The sequence below is a fragment of the Artibeus jamaicensis genome, unplaced genomic scaffold, assembly GCF_021234435.1.
Source record: "Artibeus jamaicensis isolate MK-2021 breed Jamaican fruit bat unplaced genomic scaffold, CSHL_Jam_final contig_525, whole genome shotgun sequence".
In the NCBI taxonomy this organism is placed as follows: Eukaryota; Metazoa; Chordata; class Mammalia; order Chiroptera; family Phyllostomidae; genus Artibeus; species Artibeus jamaicensis.
In genome coordinates this window covers 14815051-14831474 of record NW_026521874.1, presented here as the reverse complement: position 1 = coordinate 14831474, position 16424 = coordinate 14815051, and the positions used below count along the sequence as shown (strand labels likewise).

The 16424-nt window shown below is 60.3% G+C and overlaps 1 protein-coding gene across 3 annotated transcripts in view; it reads left to right on the top strand.

Annotated features, from left to right (window-relative positions):
• The window catches only part of TTC28 (tetratricopeptide repeat domain 28), a 576581-nt gene that overhangs the window by 538802 nt on the left and 21355 nt on the right, over positions 1 to 16424 (top strand). For all 3 annotated transcript variants that reach the window (XM_053669950.1, XM_037153288.2, XM_053669951.1), the window contains one exon: positions 7752 to 7896. In XM_053669950.1, the coding sequence (XP_053525925.1) occupies positions 7752 to 7896 (145 nt within the window). The remainder of the gene's footprint in view (positions 1 to 7751; positions 7897 to 16424) is intronic.

Sequence of the window (16424 nt, the reverse complement as noted above, 5' to 3'; positions counted from 1 at the left end):
CCTTGGACCCCTCGTGTGGCAGCACCCTGCTTTCCTTGCCCCCCGCCCCCCGCTGGGCTTCTCTGCAGGCAGCACAGATGCAGATGGGGTGAGGCGTGACAGGGAGAAGTGTGTCAGAAGCCACTTTAAAATCACACCCGTCAGGTGCTGACAAGCTTGTTCTCAGTGCAGCAGGATTCTCCACGGGTTGCCTCTATGTATCAAGCCTGCCAATATTTCTTAAGGCAAATTTAATTTATAAATGATGTTTTCTTTACCACTTGTTTATTTGTTCACTTTCTTGCTCCAGAACTTGACAGTTTACCAAAACATAAAAATGCCACCAGATCATATGAAAAAAAATGGAGGAGAAAATCAAGGAAATGAAGGTAGAGGAGAGGGAGTGGAGTTTGTATACAGACCACGTGCTGTTCCCACTGCAAGAGACAGGCACAGGTCGGCCCCTGGGGTTTCCCAGCAGCCGAAGCGGAGGGGGCGGCGCGGCCACCGTCCCTGACGTACACTCAGTCTGCACGCTAACGGTGGTCCCCAGGTTCTCCTGCGGAGGGCAGAGTGGAGCTGAAGCAGCGCCCTCCCCTGCACCCCACAGCCACTGTGCCACCTCTGTCCCCGTGACCTCACGCCCCAGACGCAGTTTACGTGAGGACCTATCAGGTGAACCCTGTAACCTTTCTGGTCTCCATCCCTCTGCCCATTACCGTTGCCACGTCTCTTCCTGGAGGCTTACTCTCCTCCAGAAGTCGCCATGCAGTGTGACCCCAGGAGGATGCTTAGATGTCGGAGGGGCTCAGTGGAGGTCATGGTCCTGGGCACAGAGCTGGGCTTCCCCCACCCCCCACCCCTATTCCCTGGCTGAGAGCCCTGTACCTATACTGTTCACCTTACCACCCGCCTGGCCGGCAGGCGGCTGCTCATCATCTCATCCATCTCTCCAGATGGAGTTTGGATCACTCTCTCATCCGGGGACTCATCCCGCATCTTGAGAGGGGCCCTGCCGGAGCCCGCCCAGCCTCAAGCCCTTCTCCTGCGAAGGGAGCAGACCCAGTGAACAGGCACTGGGTGGTTATGGAGGGGAGCGGGGAGAAGGCGCCCACAGCTTATAGCGTAAGGGCTTAAAACGCATCACCTGATAGCCTTCGTCCCCCCCAGAGGGGACGGCCCTTGTGTGAGGACGTTCACAGGGGAGAGCCACCGAATGGCATCAGTCCTTTTCTCTCTCTCTCTCTTAGATTTTATTTATTTATTTTTAGAGAGGGGGGAAGGGAGGGAGAGAAACATCAAAGTGAAAGAGAAACACTGATCAGTCCCCAGCAGCTCTAGGCCCCAGGCTGCCAGCTTCCTGCTGCCTGGCCGTCTGAAGAGCAGGACCCTGCCCCTGCCATCACGGCCTCAGGTGAGATGCTTCATTTTGTATGCATGTCCCAGCCTAGACCTGGCCCACACAGAAGACGCCTGTGTGGATGTGTTCCCTTTTGTCCCATCCCGAATGGCAGTCCGAAAGATGCTGTGGCCCAGTGTGCCCGGAGGTGAGTGTCCCTGGATCGGCTCATTCCACAGCCCGGGTCCTGACCGTCAGACGGGAACTGAGACCAGGAGGACAGGACGTGGGGGGGCTGGGAAAGGAGAAGGCGCTCCACGGCGGCCTGGACTCTCCCACCTGCGGCTCCCCCGTGTCCGGGGTCGTGTTTGTCCGTGGTCTGCCCGAGTCTGCCCCGCGCAGCGCTGCCTGCTCCCAGGCTGAGGCGTGTGAAGGGGAAGCCACAGCCAGCCTGTCCAAAAGCTCTGCTGCCTCCAGATCCTTCCCGACTGTGCCCCGGCTGCTGGTTCCTCCCTCCAGACCACAGAGACAGGTGGGGGAGACTCTCGGGGCCAGATGTCTCTGCATGTCCCTGGAGACCACGGACTGGGGACCCCCTTTGTTAGTCTCACCTAAGGGGACGTCGAGCCCCTGCTCCCGGTTCCTCCTGCTCATTGAGGTCTCTGACTTGGCGTGTGTGTGCGTGCGCGCGCCGAGGCAGGGGCTCGAACCCGCCGCTCTGCACAGCGGCTGGTCCCCCTCCTGAACAGAGCCCCAAGGGAGCCACAGCTCCGCAGTGCTGACTGAGACTTCCCACACGCACCCCACAGGTCCCCGCTGCGTCCCCTCCACTGAGCTCGTTCCCACCTGACAGGCAGGCCAGTCCCCGAGGTGGCTACATGTGGGCTGCGTCCGCCCGCGTGACTGCGCGTGAGGCCGGCACACCGGGCCTTCCGCGGGCCCAGCCCAGCTGTAAATCTTCCTGCCCTGGAAATAGAGCTCTTCGTCCCTGGAAGGAGATTCATGAGCAGTGAGTGCTCCCCAGGCCGCCTGGTGTTCGTCATCCTTCCCGAGACGCGGACTACACCCCGACGCTCTGCCCTCCTCGGTAGCACTTCACTTATCATCTCGCTCCGCATTCCCACGAGCGGGGACCAGGCGCCTTCCCCTTCTCCTGCCAGCTTCCCTCTCCTTTTCCCATCACCACACAGATGGCCGTGCAGTGGAGCAAACGAGTATTTCTCCAGGAGTAGGTTAATAAACATCATCTGAGGAGTGACCTCATAAAGACAATGTGGTGTGAGAAAATGCTGAGGGCTAGGCTGTCAATTAGCCAGACAGGGTCCCGGCAGTAAATGGACCGGCCTGGAGGAAAGTGAGCTAGTGCCACCTGCTGGAGAGGCGCGGTGGTGCGGCTGCCCTCCTCCACGCGCTGCTGCCAGTGGCACAAGTGCCTGCTGTCCGCTCCACCCTTACAGACCAGCCGCCGGCAGGGCGGGTCGGCGCCGAGCCCAGGCTTACAGGCTGCTCGTGTGCCCCAAAGGCTGGGAAGGCACAGTGAGAGCCCCACCCCACCGGGTGGGAGGCCTGACCGTGGCCTGGTACATTCTGTTGCCCGCTCTGAACCTCGGTTCCTTGACTGTAAAGGAGGAGCAACCCGGCTCCCCAAGGCCCCCAGAAGGTGCTGTGGCCGTGCGGGGCCTGGCTGGTGCCTGAACGGGGAGCACAGTGCTGGGGCGCACTCTCCTGCCCGGTGGGGAACGTTTCCACCCATCTGAGCTCCCGGTATGGGAAATGGAGAGCACACTTCTTCTGTCTTAAGCGTCTTAGACTCCAGAGAGCCGAGGCAGAGAGGGGTCAGCCGAACTCGAAGGCCCCCCAGAAATCGAAGCGGTGTGATGGCTGAGAGGTCCCTGTCCCAGTCCCATGGCCATTCTCCCGCAGTGCCAGCCAGGGATGCCCTAGGCCACCAGGACAGTGCCCGGAAGGAGCCAGCTATGCTAGCAAGGACAGCAGGGAGCAGGTCACCCACAGTCCCAGTCACGCCTCTCAGCCACTGCCAGCCAGAGGCTTAGAGCACAGAGGACCCACTGCCACACAGCTGTGACTGGAGACCTGACCACAGGGCCTGTGGCAGTGGTGCCAGCTCCCGGGGGCGGTCAGGGTGCCTGGGGGCACGCCCACACGCCGTGCTCCCCTGGGGCGAGGGGGGGGGACTGTGGTGGCGCCATCGGTCAGCAGAGGGTGTGGTGGCTTCCTCGATGGGGTAAATGTTTAGTTTTTTAAAACTTGAAGAGCTGTACAAGGACTTTGGTTAACCCCTTGTTTTGTTTTATTTATTTATCTTTGGAAGGGAAGGAGAGAAGGAGAGAAATATCAGTGTATGGTTGCTTCTGGTGCATCCCCTGCTGGGAACTGGCCCCTGCTGGGAACTGTCCTGCAACCCAGGCATGTGCCCTGACGGGGAATCGAACTGCGATCTTTTGGTTCGCAGGCCCGTGCTCAATCCACTGAGCTACACCAGCCAGGGCTCAACCCCTTGTTTTTTTAATAAGCGAGGAAAAGAGTAGGAAAGGGATGGGCCCCACCAGTTACACCGCCACATTCCCAGGCCCAGGGCCGAGCAGCTGACTGCTTGGCTGTTTTGAGTGGTTGAGGCATCTCTAGGAAGACGTTTAGGTGGATGTAGCCCGAGAGCTGTGGTAGGTAGGTTACTGCCAGCGCAGGGGGGGAGACCGAAGCAACTCCTGAGGGGGGTTCCTTGACTGCAGTCTGCCGGGGCGGCTGTGGGGCCTCGTGCTGGTGGACGGGAGGGCACAGCTGCCGCCACCACGACCAGTGCAGGGGCGAGTCCTGCCTCTGCTCCTAGCCTGATGCCCTCCCCACACCTGTGCCCCTGGAGGGCTCTGGGGTCCAGGGATCCTCAGCTGCTTTTGGCCTTGGTTTCCTGCCCCCCAGTTCTTGGCCTCAGCCTATGGTCCTGGGAGGGCTCTCCAATGGGTGCGGCACCTGCCGCTGCTGTCTGACCGAGGACGGCACGGGGGCTGCCCATGTGGAGAAACTAGACGGTGGTTCCTGCTGGACAAACTGCCGCAGAAAGCCGGGGGCGTGGTGGAGAGGCGGGCCCGGTGGGGGCCCAGTGCCAGGTGCCACGGGCAGGGGGATTCTGCTGAGGCTTGAATGTGACCACTTGGCTTCCATGGCCATCTTTGTGTGCCCTGGGTGCCCTGTCCCCACTGCCCACAGGGCCAAGGAAGCTGCACTGCCTAGAACTGCACAGATGCCGGAGTGGGTGGCCCTGGGGAAGCCCTTGCAGGGCAGACAGCAGCTTTGGTCTGGCTTGTGCTCCTCGGCCCTGGGCCTCAGCATCTGACTGGCCTCCAGCAGAAGCTGCCCAGGGGTGAGGGTGGGGTCACTGTCTGCTGGGTGCTTTGCATAGCCCTCAAAAGCTGTGGGAGAGTCCTCAGGCCAGGTGCGCGCTTCAGACAGCCTGGGCTGCCCACCGGGGGGGGGGGGCTGGCCTGGTGCTCAAGGGGGTGAGCTGGCCTCCCCCAGGCCTCGTCTCCTCCACGTTACCCCTCCAGCCTGCAGCCCTGACCCTCTGTCCACTTGTTCCCACACTGACTGCCCTGGGTCCCCCAGTCTCCATCCCCAGCTTCTGTGCCTTTCCCCACGCTGCTCCCTCGGTTTGGCGTGGCTGCCTCCTCATCCACAGTCAGGGTAATTCCCGCTCACCCCTCGTGCCACATTAGACGGTCTCTCCAGGAAGCCCCCCTTCAGCTCTTCCTGACCAGCGACTGGTCAAGGTCTGTGCCTCGGTGCCCCCCACCTCGACTGAGCAGGTCCCTTTCCTCCTGGCTTGGCGCAGGCACCACGGCCTGGCCCCCTGTGGACCTGCCCGCTGGACACGACGCAGGCAGCACGGCACGTGGGAGGGGTCAGCGGTGTCGGGCCCTTGCAGACGCCTCTGGCACTGCCTGGGCTTCGTAAAAACCCACCACTGCCATCCACACTCGCACTCGAGTCCCCGGCCTTCTGTGCCCTCCTGCCCAGGCCTCTGTCTCACTCCCCCATCAGCTAAGACTCCCACCACCTCTCGGGTTCTGGACGCTTTGCAGCCATGAGCTCCAGTCCTGACACCCGCCCGGTGGGCTGCATTTCCCCTGGCTGCAGATGAGCAGGCCAGGCCCAGGGGGCAGACGACTTGCCCGGCTGGGCTGTCCACCATACACCCCCAGTTCCCTGTCCCAGACGTTTGCCTCTTCAGAGGTACCCTTCTCTGGCACTTCCTTACTGTGCTGCTTCTAGACGTCATGTTTCGAGGTCATACCGCCAGCAGAGTCCCCCGCTTAGGCCCCCAGGGTGCACCCAGCTAAGGTCCTGTGCCCTTGGGAGCCCTGTCATCGGGGGCGTCAGATGGGTTGGGCATGTGGTTCTAGTGTTCTGGAGTGAGTGTGCTCTGGGTCAGCTGAAAGGAGTGCCTGGTGTGTTCCCTGCACAGACTGGATTCCTCGTACCCACAGAGGAGCTTGGAGCAAGGTGCGGGGAGGGAGGCGCTCTAGGGCTGGGGTGTCTTGCTCCAGTGGGAGCTTTTTAGTTAGGCCTTGGGGTTGATGGAGCAACCCCAGCAGTCACCTGTGGCCACAGCCTTGTCTGGGGACATGGCACTTTCCCCGTACGTCTGCGGCTGGGTCCAGCAGACTCCAGCCCCCACAGTCCAGGCGGACACATCTAGGGAGTGAAATGAGAGGGGCAGGGGGGTAGGGGGTGGGCGCTGAGCGGTCCTGCTGCTGCCCCGCTGGGCCATCCCAACGGCAGCGAGGGCTCGCCAGGCTGCGGCCCGTCTGCCGGAGCGCAAGCCCACACACGGGCTTGTGCACAGGAGCACACGGCGCCACGGCTGACATGGGGTGTCCTGCCCGAACGCCCCCTGGAGAGCGGCCGGGTGCTGTCCCCTTCAGGGGAACATTGCTCTCTGCAGTGAGACGGGGGACTCAGCAGGCCTCTGAGTGGCCCTGCGGGTCTCCCTGCGCATCACTGATCTGACGGCAACGACAGGCCGCAGCCGCAGTCGCTTGTAATTACATGTTCCCTGAGTGAGCGGGATGGAGAGTGGACTGAACGGCTCCCCACCCAGCCCCCTCTCTTGGCTCTTTCTTCCCTGACAGTGAGTGGGGGTGGGGCGGGACCAAGAGGGTTCACAGCCTGGCTCCTCACAACCCTGGGATTTAGGTCCAGGGGGACGTTGCCGAGAACAAGGAGAGGGATGGGGGAGGACCAGAGGGTTGACGCCAGACCTGGTTTCATCTGATGGTCATGGATCCTGGCCTTGCCCAGAGGGGAAAGCCACCTTCTTTCTCTTTCTCAGGTGACAGCCAAGGAGTTGTCAGCAGCCCAGGGCACTTAACCAAAGCTCAACAGCGGAGCTGGCGGGAGAGCTGGCCTCTGTCCTTGAGCACTCCGCAGAAAACCCAGAACGGCGCCGCGTCTCTGTCCAAAGGCCGAGAGACCACTGGCCGCCCACCCGGTGCAGGGGACACCACCAAAGACCGTCCCGAGGTCGTGCCGGCCAGGCAGTGGGGCAGGTGCAGACAGCTGTGTGGGGGCAGCCCGGTCCTTGCATTGGAAACGGGCTTGTGTCTCCTCCTGCTGGCCCCCCTGCACATCTGTGCCATTTGTCCTCTGCAGGTCCCTGGGGCCTGTGCCGGTCCCTGGCAGGTAGCTGGTGCTCAGGAAGCATTTTCTAAATGAGCAAATGAATGTTCTTGCCCTGTATGAGACTTGGGGCCCTTGGGCTTGAAAACACGGTCCGTGTTAATGTAACGTTCCCTGAAAACACTGGGACGTGAGTTAGAAGGTAAAACACAGCCCCACGGCCAGGCTTGAGCCGACCGCTCTGCCTGGTCAGCTGTCCCCACTGTCTCCCCTTGGCGGGGGCTGGGGCCTCAGGGCCTCGTGCCGTGCTGGGCTCAGGTGGCTGCCCAGTGGCTGACCTGAGGCCGAGGTTGGGGCCAGCACACTGCTTGTCTTGCTTGTCTTGTCAGTGCCTCCTGCTTGCGAAGATTAATTGGCCTCGGGCCACTGTCCTCCGTCAGTTTGGTGCCTGCTGCTGATTCTAATGGTCCTCACGTTTGCCTGTGCGCAGTCATGCCACGCAAAGATGTAATTAAATCCTCTGAACAGCACTTTGGGACATCTGATTATGCAGACGGACTCCACAGAAATGGAAGCCGTCGTGTGCAGCTGGTTCGCCTGCGGTTTCTGTCCATGCTCACTGTTCTGTGCAAATTTCCTGAAAGGGAGGAGAGGGGGCGAAGCCGGGAGGAAGCGGGCGGGGCCCTGCTGTGTGGCCTCCCCCTGCCTTTCCCGGAACGGGAGCACTGAGGGGCGAGTCCCTGCTGCCCACCCCTCCCAGCCCCAGGCCTTGCTCAATTCCTGGCCCTTCTCTCCCCAGGAGCTGCCAGAGCATGACGAGCTTGGTGAGCAGCACCACGGCACCCACCAAGGACGGGACTTCCTCCCTTCCCCGGAGGCAGAGCTCCTTCGCTAGGCCCCCGCTCCGTGCTCTGTATGACCTGCTCATCGCGCCCATGGAAGGGGTGAGTGCCACCGGGATGTGCCACGTGCTGCTCGGGGCCGTGGGGAGGTTTCCAGAAGCCCGGTCTCCTCGGACTTCTCAGTCGGCCTTTGGAAGTTGGCTGATTGTTTAGATGAGGCACTGAGCTTCGGAGTTGGCAGATCCAGGCTCAAGCGCCAGTTCTGCTCCTTGCAGGCTGGTAAATTCGGTCTCAGTTCTCTTTAGGACAAACCAAGCAATGCTCCCTCCCCAGCTTCTTCACACATTGGGAGGCTCAGGAAGGCACAGGGCACCTCCCAACCATTGTCCGTAGGAACCACCCGAGCGGACACCTTGGGGGACGTGCTAGTGGCTCTGCCCCACCTTGCTGGGGGCTCGTCCCCACGGCCCCACCTCTCTTTCGAGGGTCTTGCCTGAGCAACTTCAACCCAGGTCTGTGCTTTGTGGTGAGAACAGGTCCCTCAGCTTTTGCCGTCGTCCGGATTCACTGACTCTGTCGGAGGCCAGTGTCAAACATACCCTTGCAGTTACGATTTCTCGAGGTGGTTGAGTGGCTGCTGCCAGATTTCTGAGGCCCTGGCCTTTGCACAGGACCCTCCGACTGGGCGAGGACTCAGGCGTCTTCAGGACTGTGAATGGTGAGCCCAGCAGATGCCATGTGTCCGACTGTGCGTTAGTCAGTGCTGGCTGCCGTGACAGACAGCATGGAGCGCACAGCTTAACCCACAGACACTGATCTCCCAGGGTTCTGGAGGCTGGGGGTCCAGATCGGGGTACCAGCGCAGTCAGTTTCCCGGTGAGGGCTCTTTCTGTGGCTTGCAGATGGCCACCTTCTCACTACGTCCTCAACTGGCAGAGAGAGATAAACTTAAGGCTCTTCCTCCCCTTATAAGTGCACTAATATCGTGGGGTCCCTGCCCTTGTGACTTCATCTAAACCAACCAGCACCCACCTCAGGTGGGCCGGGCCTGATGATCAGCCCTGGGAGAGCAGGCGGCAAGCTGCCCGCGGTCCCTCCTGGTGGCTGCCTGCGGCAGGTAGATTTGTCCCACAGCGTGGGAGTGGCCTCTCGGCAGCTCCTCCTCCCACGTCAGCCCTCTGCCGGAGGGCAGCACACCCGGGAAACTGCACCTTGGCAGCGACGCCCTGTCCCCAGGAAGCGTCTGTTCCTATCCCTGTCTGGCCGCCCGAGGGCGTGTCTCCACTTGTCTGCTGATACTTGGGAGGCTGCATGGCCTGCTGGTGCCCTGTGGACCTCCTTGCCTGGGGAGACAGGGATGAGGAAAGCACAAGGCCTTGGGAGCCTGCTGGTTGGACCCAGGTCTGGCACTGCCCACTGCTGGCTGGGTGACCTTGGCCAGGCTGCCTCCCCTCCTTGGGGGCATCTGTCCTCATTAGGAGGTGGAGATCCCACTGCTGAGCATGTCGGTTAGAGTGGGGACGGGATTAGGTGAATGTGAAAAGCACTTAGGACCGAGGCAGCAGGGGGCATGCACCTGGTGAGTGGGGGCTGCTGTGCCCACACCTGCCTCTGCCAGCTGAGCCTCCCCTTACCGGCAGCATCCAGTCACATCAGCGTAGCAGCCAGCCCTGTCCTTCCTTCCCTGCAACCCATGCAACCACCCTGTCCTTCCTAGGGTCACCACCAGCTCAGTGTCCTTTTACTGAGAGGAGCAAGACTGCAGAGGGCACTCAGAGCACCTCGGTTGCCATGCCTCGGATGCCGTTATTTAGTCTGATCCGTGTGCGGTGCCTCGGGACAGAAACACATCCAGACACCCGGCCGGTTTCCCAGCGCTCTTTACTGCTGCCAGTCCTCAGGCACACTGCTCCGGTGGCCTCCCACCAGTCTTGACCTTGCATCCCACACCGACCCTCCAGCTCCTCCGCAGGCTGTGCAGACCCTCCATTGTTTCACTCACTGGGGCAGTGAGACCCTCTGCGAATTTCCCCTTTGGCGTTCAGGTCCCAGATTATTTGCTCCCTGAATGTTGAACTGGAGCTGTGGGGGGGGCAGGGGAATGGCGGAGCATAAAGATGGGGACCGGCTGGGACTGCCGGCCTCTGCCGAGGGTGACGCCAGCCTGTCTCAGTGGCTCGGGTCGTCCGGAGCTGGTGAGCTCTTCGCCTTCCTCTGGCCCGGCACAAGTGCCCCCTCCTCTTTGAAGCCTTTCTTGCCCCTTCTCCCCACACCCTGCAGCCTTCATCCCCTGCTGTCCTTGCTGCCAGGCCCCATGGCACCAGATAACTTCACAGACCTAGGGGCTCACCTTTCCGCGTGCCTCTCATTCATTCTCTGCCTTGCTGCCCACCACTCCCTCAAGGGAAGGAGGGCCGTCACCTTTCTGGGCCCAGCAGCTGGCACAGGGCCCAGTGCGTGCTGGCACTCAGTGAAGTTTAGGGGCTGCCACATGGTCCAAAGCTGCATTACCTTTTTGGGTCTGGTCTGGCATAGAAAGCAGAAGACCCCCGGCAAAATCAGCTAGTGGTTTTTCTGCAACCCCTCTTGTGTAGCCCCGGGAGCTTTCTGATGGGTTACGAAGCAAAAGGAAGGGGCTGGGACTGCTCTTGAGCGGCTTTGAATCTGGTGAGCCCCCAGCCCTGCCAGCCAACACAGTGCTGGTTCCTGGCATATTTCTGGGTAGGGTCACAGTGCCAGCCACATGCCTGCTGGGGACCCGTCTGAGCGTTGTTTCAGTGCTGCCCCCCCCCCCCCACTGGGAAAGGACTCTGTACCCGCGACAAGCCCTTCAGGTGGAGAGCATTACAAAGCAGCAGCTGAGGGGGAGAGATGGTCCATGCAGGGTCCCCGCCCCAGGGAAGCAGCCCGAGGGCGGGGGCTCTGTAAGTTGACAAAGTCCGCCTGTGTTTGTCAGACGGCTTTACTCCCCCTGTGACTTAAAGAAAACTGCGCCACTGAGATTAGTGGCAGCTCTGTCTAGACCATGCGCCCCTGCAGAGGTGCGAGGACAGGGAGGGTTTTCGGGTCCAGCCCTCAGGGTGCGTTGTGCCTTCAACGAGCAGAGCAGAGCAGAGACAGCAGCCACCTTCTCCAGCGAAGGGAAGGAGCAGGAGCCTGCCCCCCCCCCACGTGTGGCAGTGCCTCCGGGTGGTGGTGGCACTCTCTGCACTCAGGACCGAGTTGTGGGGATGGGGTGACGGGGTGCCAGGCGGTCTTGAAGTGAGGCGTTCAGTTAGAAGGCACGTCCTCGGCTGTTGACACAACCACCTCTTTTGTGACTGAGGTGACTGAACACAGTGACAGTTTGTTTGCTTCAAAAAAGGCAGAGTGGACCTTTCAGGGGCCACTGAAGGGACCAACTAGAGCACAGGCTTGTCCTTGGTGACCAAAGCACCTGTTGTGTTTCACCAGCACCGCTCAGCTGCGAAGCTGGGCTCTGGTCAGGAGCCTCTCCCCCCATCCTCTGCCTTCACCCGGCAGTCGGAGCCCCAAGCACGTGCTGGCACGCTCTCCCGGACTCCGAGGGAGGCGGCGGAGGAGCTGGGGGTGGCCCCGCGTCTGATGCTTATGGATGGGTCAGGCGGGCGGACAGGCCAGGGTCAGAGGCCACACGGAGCCTGGGGAGGGCTCCTAGCTCCTCCCCAGCGGGGCTGCTCCTCTGCAGGAGGTGGCCTGGGTCCTCCGGCTTCCCTGGTCCGCACACGCACTCACTTTGGTGACCACTAGAGGGCAACACGACACCGTCAGCCTCTCCCGGCTGGCGGCTGCCAGAGAGAACCAGAGCCTTCTCCATGTTGTCATTGAAAATACAAGTCAAAACAAAGTCCGAGATTACGAATCACTGACACTTCAAGACCAAAACGATTAGTCTTTTCACATGGGGCTTGTAATTATTTGAACAACTGCTTCCGTTTAGCCGCAGTCCTGTTGCTAAGGGACTGGTTGGCAGTAGGAAATGTGGAACAGAACATTTTACCGAAAGCTTGCACCAGTGCCTGACCTGGCTCAAGGGCAGTGGCAGTGCTGTGGCTCTCTCCTGGAACCGCACTGTCCTGTGCTGTCAGGACAGGCGAACATGTCAGGGGGCCCAGTTACATCTGCACAGGAGCCTTCTGCAAATGTGAAGTCAGATCCTGTCTGCTACCAAACGGAGAAAATGTTACCATGGGAAAGTTGCAAGTTTTTAGTGTGAAAGGGACTGGACCCTGTGTGTATCTGAGGCGTTTGTTTTTCATCAGTCGGAACAAGGGACAGTGACCCGTGCCTCCAGCCCAGGCTTCTCTGCCCCAATGAAAGGGCAGAGCCCGGCCGCCCCGGCGGCCCGGTGGGGGGGCTGTGACCCACGTGCTATCGGCGTGTCCTGGGGTCACATGGGTGTGGCAAGGCCCCAGGGCTGCTCTGGGTGAAGCTGCTCATTCACTCCAGTCCCAAATGGGGCCTTCACTCAAGCCAGAAGCTGCTTTAATCAAGGAAATGGATTCAAAATAGGAAATTCCTTAGGATTTGGTCAAATCACTCATTGAGGGTCCATATTGGGGACTTTCGGGGTCCTTAGAGACAGGACTTCTTTGAGTCTTTGGCATCCTTATGGTTATTTCCATTTATTTCAGTTCCTTGTTTCCTGTATTTGCATCTGAAAACTAAAGTTCTAGGACAGGACTTTGATCAGAAAAGGAAAGACCTCCCCCCACCTCTGCTCTTGGCGGACGTGGCTGCCTGTCGAAGTCAAGTTACCTGTTCAGGGCCCGGGGAACTTGCTGTAAAACTCACGGTTTGTGCCGGCGAGGTTGGGAAACTGCCTCGCTGAACGCCGGAGCTCTCCTGCAGGGATGCGGGGCGGGCCGGCCCTGCTGAGGGCTCAGCCAGGAGGAGCGTGAGGCCGGAGTGAGGCCGCAGCTGCTCCGGGGGAAAAACACCTGCAAAACCGAGCAGTGCAGTGACCAGCTGACCCTTGGACAGAGGCCCTGGGAGGTGGGGCTGACCATCCGGGTGCAGGTTTTCTAAACAGACTGCAGCGTTCGGAGATGGCGGGCAGTGTCCGTGCCCAGAAACCACCACCCTCAGACCTCACAGTGTGGAGCGGGAGAGGAGGCCCTGGAGATGGGCACGCGTGGGGCCGGCACTGACTGGTTTCTGACTGAGACACCTGTAGTGACACTCGGATGAGGACGGACCTCCCTGCCGCCCCCGCCCCCGCCCGCAGAGATAGCAGGCACTCCCACTGGGGACTAGGGGAAGGAGAATGCAGGCAGTTACTCACAGGCGTCTGTGCCACTGAACCCGAGGGTAAGAGCTCCCAGGCCCACCAGCCAGTCCCTGTGCGGTCGCTGGTGCCCTCACCCAGGTCAGTGCTGTTGGGTGAGAGTCGTCGGGGTTCTGGCTCCTTCAACAGCCGCATCTCAGCCTGATCCTGGCATGTTCTGGGTAAACTGAGACACTCCTGCCATCGCAGGTGTATGGGCTCGTTTTGATGAGGTCAGCCAGGAAACAGAGAGGGCCCCTGTGCACAGAGGGCCGTGAAGCGTGAGCAGCGCCTTAGGCTGATGTGGCTGAGGCTGGTCCCTGGCCCTTGCTGGCCATGGGTCGTGCCTCTCCAGCACCCAGATTCCTCACCCCTCTCCTTGTAGGTTCTTCAGGCAAGCTGGCGGTTTGTTGTTTGGCCAGAGGACGCTGTTGAGCAGGCTGGATCTTGAATTCTGCATTTCTGGTGGAACAGAGTGTCTATAATCTGGGTAGATGTTAGTCATGGTTTCGGTTACTTACAGCAGGCACAGTAGCTTCTCCCCCATCAGTGCTTTTGCTTTCTGTGCCTTCGGTTACCTGCGGACGGCCGTGGTCTGGAAACACTGAACGAGAAATCCCAGAAATAAACAATTCATAGTCTAAACTGCGCAGTACTTTGAGTGTTGTGATGCAGTCTCACTGCCCCCAGGACAGGAGTCACTCTTTGTCCAGGGTTCCCACACTGCCATGACCCTCTGGAGGCCTCCTATGAGGGGGGAAGAAGCTAAAGGGTTTCCAAAGCACCAGGGCATGGGAGCAGGTGGAAGGGATATTGTCCCCAGACATCTGAGGGCCACGCCAGCTGGTTTGAGCAGTGGGCACGAGTGGTGTCACACAGGCAGCCGGAGGTTGCAGGCTGCCCCTGTGACCCTGGCAGTGTGCACGGAACGCGTAGTTCCTAAGCCAGAAGTCAGGACGTGGGAGTCAGCACGTTTGATACCCGTGCTTTCTAAGCAGCTCAGGAGCCCTGGGCACTGCGAGTGTGTCTGGGAGACCCCCACCGGCCAAAACGGTCATCGGCTCGGAATCCAACACCCCCACGAACACGCGGGACCGTGGGGCTGCCTGGGAGGACTGCAGCCGCAGATACTTGACTCAGGGCAACAGCCTGGTAGCAGACCTCACGCGTGTCAGGTGCCGTGGGCGCCCGGGGATAGCTGTGGGTGATGAGGGTGGCGATGACATGAGAAGGGTAGCGATGACATTGGTGTCAGTCCCTGGGTTAAGATTTGGAACTGGATCCTCCAGAGAGAACAGTTCCATGTTTTAGGCACATGACTGTCCATAAACACCAGAGGGAAAGAGAATGAGTTATTTTGGAAAGTAATTGAGGCCCAGAGGAGAGAACAGTATAAATGATGCCTGTGTTCACCTTATTTCAAGCACCTGAAGACATTTGGGAACTCACATTTGGCCCTGATCTGTGCCACCCGAGTGCCCCACCTGCTGCAGCCCGCCCTGCCCCCTGGGCTCGTGGGGCAATGGAGACAAGTGCTGTCCCATGGGTTTGGGGACTGGGGGTGCAGGCGGTCGAGCGTCCTGTCCAGGTGCTCTCCACCGAGCTGTCCACAGCCTTCCCCACGTGCCCTACCATCTAGCAGATCCAGGCCACGGGGAGCTGCTGACGCCACATCCTGACCCAGATCCCATGGCAAAGGCCTCTGCCAGGCTGCGCCGCTCCCTCCCGGTCCCCAGACGAGGCTTCGGTCCTCCCAGTCCTAGCTGGACGGACAGCCTGGGTCCAGTCAGGAGACAGACACTGCACAGTAGGTTAACCAGGGGAAATTTAATACTTAATATAAAGACTTATTCCCTATGGTAAAAGTAACTATAAATGTTACACACACACACACACACACACTGCATTTTTCAGACTATAAGACACACCCCCTCCAAATTTGGGAGGAAAGGGGGTGTGTCTTATAGTCTGAATGCAGCTGACCTGGCTCGCTGTGGTGGGGGAGGTTCGACAGTGCAGCGGGGTCACCACTGCATTTTCCTCCCAAATGGGGGTGTGTGTGGCCTCAGTGTCACCCCTCTGACCTCATCCAGTGCTCCTTGACTTGCCTTTGATTCAGCTGTGTAGATGCAGTCACGATGTGGGGCTTGTCCTGGGTAAGTCAGTGGCTAAAGGATGACACCTGGTGACACAGGATGAGACTCCCTGGGGTGCAGGCCCTGGCAGCAGGAGCCCGGGGGGACCTGCAGGGCTGGGGCCGATATCTTGCCCAGCACCTTGGCACTGCCAGGTCAACTGAGGTGGGTCTGGTGTTACGGTGCGTGCAGCAGGCGGCCTGAGTCCCCATGTTGCCCACAGTAGGGCTCTCACTGAGCAGCGAGCGGTTATCACTGCTACTGACCTGTCGCTGAGGTCAGGACACCATCAGCCCAGCCATTCCAGCCAGCTTCCAGGTCTCCTGGGCAGGCTGCAGCGGCAGGGGCACCGACCTCCAGAGCCTCCAACCCCCGCCAGGCGGGCAGGGGCTTGGCATGGCCCATGGCGGGTCACCAGGCCCAGGAGCCGACAGATGGTGTGAAGCAGGGCTGCGGGCCCCCACCCTCCTCGCCCCCCTGTGCCTGCCTGAAACTCATCGCCGGCAGCACTGGGGGCATTGATGTCATGCCCCAGTTCTTCCTTCCTGGGTCCTGCAGTGATTCGTTATCCCTTCTTGGGAAACAGCTCTTAAAGCAAGCAGGAAGCCAATTAGCCTAATATTTGCATTTCTGCTTTAGATGCAGCTAGAATTAAAAAAAAGACTGAATGTCCAGCCAGGTCTGTGTCACTTTGGGTCAGCTGAGTGCCGGCCGCCACCCTCAGCCAGGTGCCCACAGCAGTCCGTCCGCCGGATTAGGTGCACACAGCTGCCCCTCCAGGGCCGGGCAGCCCCCCAGTGGGTGCTCCGCTGGGTTGGCAGACAGGGGTGAGGCTGAGGCCCAGGGCCGGGCCGGTGCCCGAGGTGCAGTGTGTGCGTGGTCTGTCGGGCAGATCTCCCCGAGCACGGGCAGCAGCCTCTGTGTCATCTTTGCTTCATCCTCAGCCTGTCCAGCCAGAGTTCCCAACTGTCCCTATTATCAAGGTTCACATGGCCTTGGTCTCCAGCAGCAATTCTTTTGGACAGAAATGCATCTGTGGAGAACAGGAATGGAGGCAATGTCTGCCCGCTTGGGTCTCCATGCACCCTCCCTCAGGTCCTTGACATGGGTGTCGGGAGTGAAGGGGGTCACGTCCCCGGCAGTCCCAGGGGAGTGAATGGGGACAGCACTGCAGAGCCCAGGCCCAGGGGCCACCTCCTCAGAGGAGCAGA